Genomic DNA, 1,998 nt, shown 5'->3' on the forward strand with positions numbered 1-1,998 from the left:
TGGATGGCAAGATTTTCAGATCCTGTACCTTCTTATAAACAGCAGATGAATCAAAGTTGGAGCCTTGTATAATTGTGTCCATAATCTTATCGTAGACTTTCGAGTTAATGGCGTATTCTTTATTTTTTAGATTTTCTCTAGAAAGCGAAAATATTGTTTTCATCGCTTCATTTGCAGCTACTCGATTTTGTCCTTCAAATACCTTCGGAGTAAAATCGTCTGCGATGAACTGGCAAAGATCTTCAATCTTCAAATTTTCGCTTATTAAGGTATCAGCAAATAATCCGATGCATATCAATGCAAACCTCATAAGTCTTGTGATCGTGCCTATGTACATCAAAAGCGTGGTTTTGTAAAATGCAATTTTTAATTAAAGGGCTATCAAAACGAAGGCTATTGGTGCTTGACGCACGCCGCAGATTACAGGCCAACTCAGCATGTAAATTCTCCCGAATTTGCGTACATTTTACAGGTTTTAAATTTTAAATGGCAGTTAAATGCCATACAATTCTATTCTTATGAGATTCAGGAAAGTCAGCATCGCGTATCAAGCGTTTTCGAGCATTTTTGAGAATTCCATTGATTCTTGCACCCTCTTTCTTAAATTCAAACTGCAATTTCTCCAGTAGAATCAAATTAACTTGGCGATATACACTTGCAGCAGCTGATCTTGTGGTTAGTGCTGTTAGTTCCACAGCACAGCTCCCCCTGAGTATTAGCATTTTGGATTGAATTATTAGCCCCAATAGCATCTATTGATTTAAGCCTAATAAGCTCCTGGCTGGTGGCCACTTGATAGCTGTTCGCAAAACCCAGGTATCTCATCCCCGTAATCAAGGTTTTATGGCGACATATAGCATGGTGATCTGCCAAACCCATGTTCTCTCAAATTAGAAGAGAAATAGTCAAAATCTAACCTTAACTCTGTTTATTAAAACATAAAACATATTAACATCTAACCCTTGGCCTTGACAATTTGATTGAGTGAAAAATTGGCCCATTCCATATGAAAAACGAAGAACCTAATCTTCCCTTTAAGGACATTGTCGTCAATCCTAAAAGCTTGCAAAAAGGCGTGTCACTTGTATGACAGGTGATAGCAATTTTCTATCAACACACAATTTGTGTTTGCCTTTGAATCTGCAGAGTTTACAAACGCCGCATTGTGCATGGCATCGTCTCGGAAAGACATTTGCAAAAAATGAAGGACATAATTTAAAAGTTATGAACTACAACATTTTAAAATTTAAAGTAGCTMAATGGGAAAACTAGATCCATCCTCTTGTGCGATTCTAGCAAGCTTTTGACCTTCAGTATTGGATTGGCACCAGAGGGATTGAAAATCAGCTTTTCCAGGTGTCCAAACTTATACTTGGCATAGGCAATGTAGAAAAATGGGCTTTCAATGCTGTCGATATCAGAAAGCTTGGTTGGCAATTTTGAGGGCGGCAGTGCGTCTATTCTCATCCTGAATTGAAAAAGCGCCCACAGTGTCCATCTAATTGAAACGACGCACGAAAAAAAAAGAATTTCGTTAATGATTTCTTGGGCTTTGTCTTCTGATAGTGCGAAATCGGCCATGCCCGCACCCAATTCTCTAATGTAGGTGTTTATGAATGCGACAATTCGGGCATCATCAGGAAAAAGATCGTAGTTATGCATATACGGTTGCAAAGTGGAAAAGCAATTCATGTATTCGCAAAAATGGTTGGCAATGTCCAATGCTCTGCTTCCAAACCCAGCATATTCATAGTCTATAAATGCGAGCTTTGTCGGATCTGTTTTGGATGCCATTATATTGGCATTAAAAAGATCTCCGTGGATGAAAACGATTGCCTTTTGGTCCTTGGATATCTCTTGAAGAGTACGCGTAATAAAATCTAAACTCTCTTTAAATTTCTCGTCATAAACACGGATTTCACCGAGAAGATCACGGAGAAACGGATTGAATGACGAATATTTGGATCCAAAAAACTGTTCAAAAGAATTTCCAAGCAA

The 1,998-nt window shown here is 38.3% G+C and overlaps 2 protein-coding genes across 2 annotated transcripts; both read right to left on the bottom strand.

Annotated features, from left to right (window-relative positions):
* Positions 1–28: 28 nt before the first annotated feature.
* DI09_279p10 (uncharacterized protein) lies at positions 29–310 on the bottom strand (the record flags this gene model as incomplete). The annotated part of the gene is made up of 1 exon (XM_013382769.1): positions 29–310. A coding segment is annotated over one exon (282 nt), but the record flags the coding sequence as incomplete, so codon positions are not given.
* A 929-nt stretch (positions 311–1,239) lies between these two features.
* On the bottom strand, positions 1,240–1,794 carry DI09_279p20 (choline/ethanolamine kinase; the record flags this gene model as incomplete). The annotated part of the gene is made up of 1 exon (XM_013382770.1): positions 1,240–1,794. One exon carries the CDS (start codon positions 1,792–1,794, stop codon positions 1,240–1,242), a length of 555 nt encoding a protein of 184 aa, XP_013238224.1.
* Positions 1,795–1,998: the final 204 nt, after the last annotated feature.

Source organism: Mitosporidium daphniae (genome assembly GCF_000760515.2).
Source record: "Mitosporidium daphniae strain UGP3 chromosome Unknown contig-279, whole genome shotgun sequence".
Lineage (NCBI taxonomy): Eukaryota > Fungi > Microsporidia > Mitosporidium > Mitosporidium daphniae.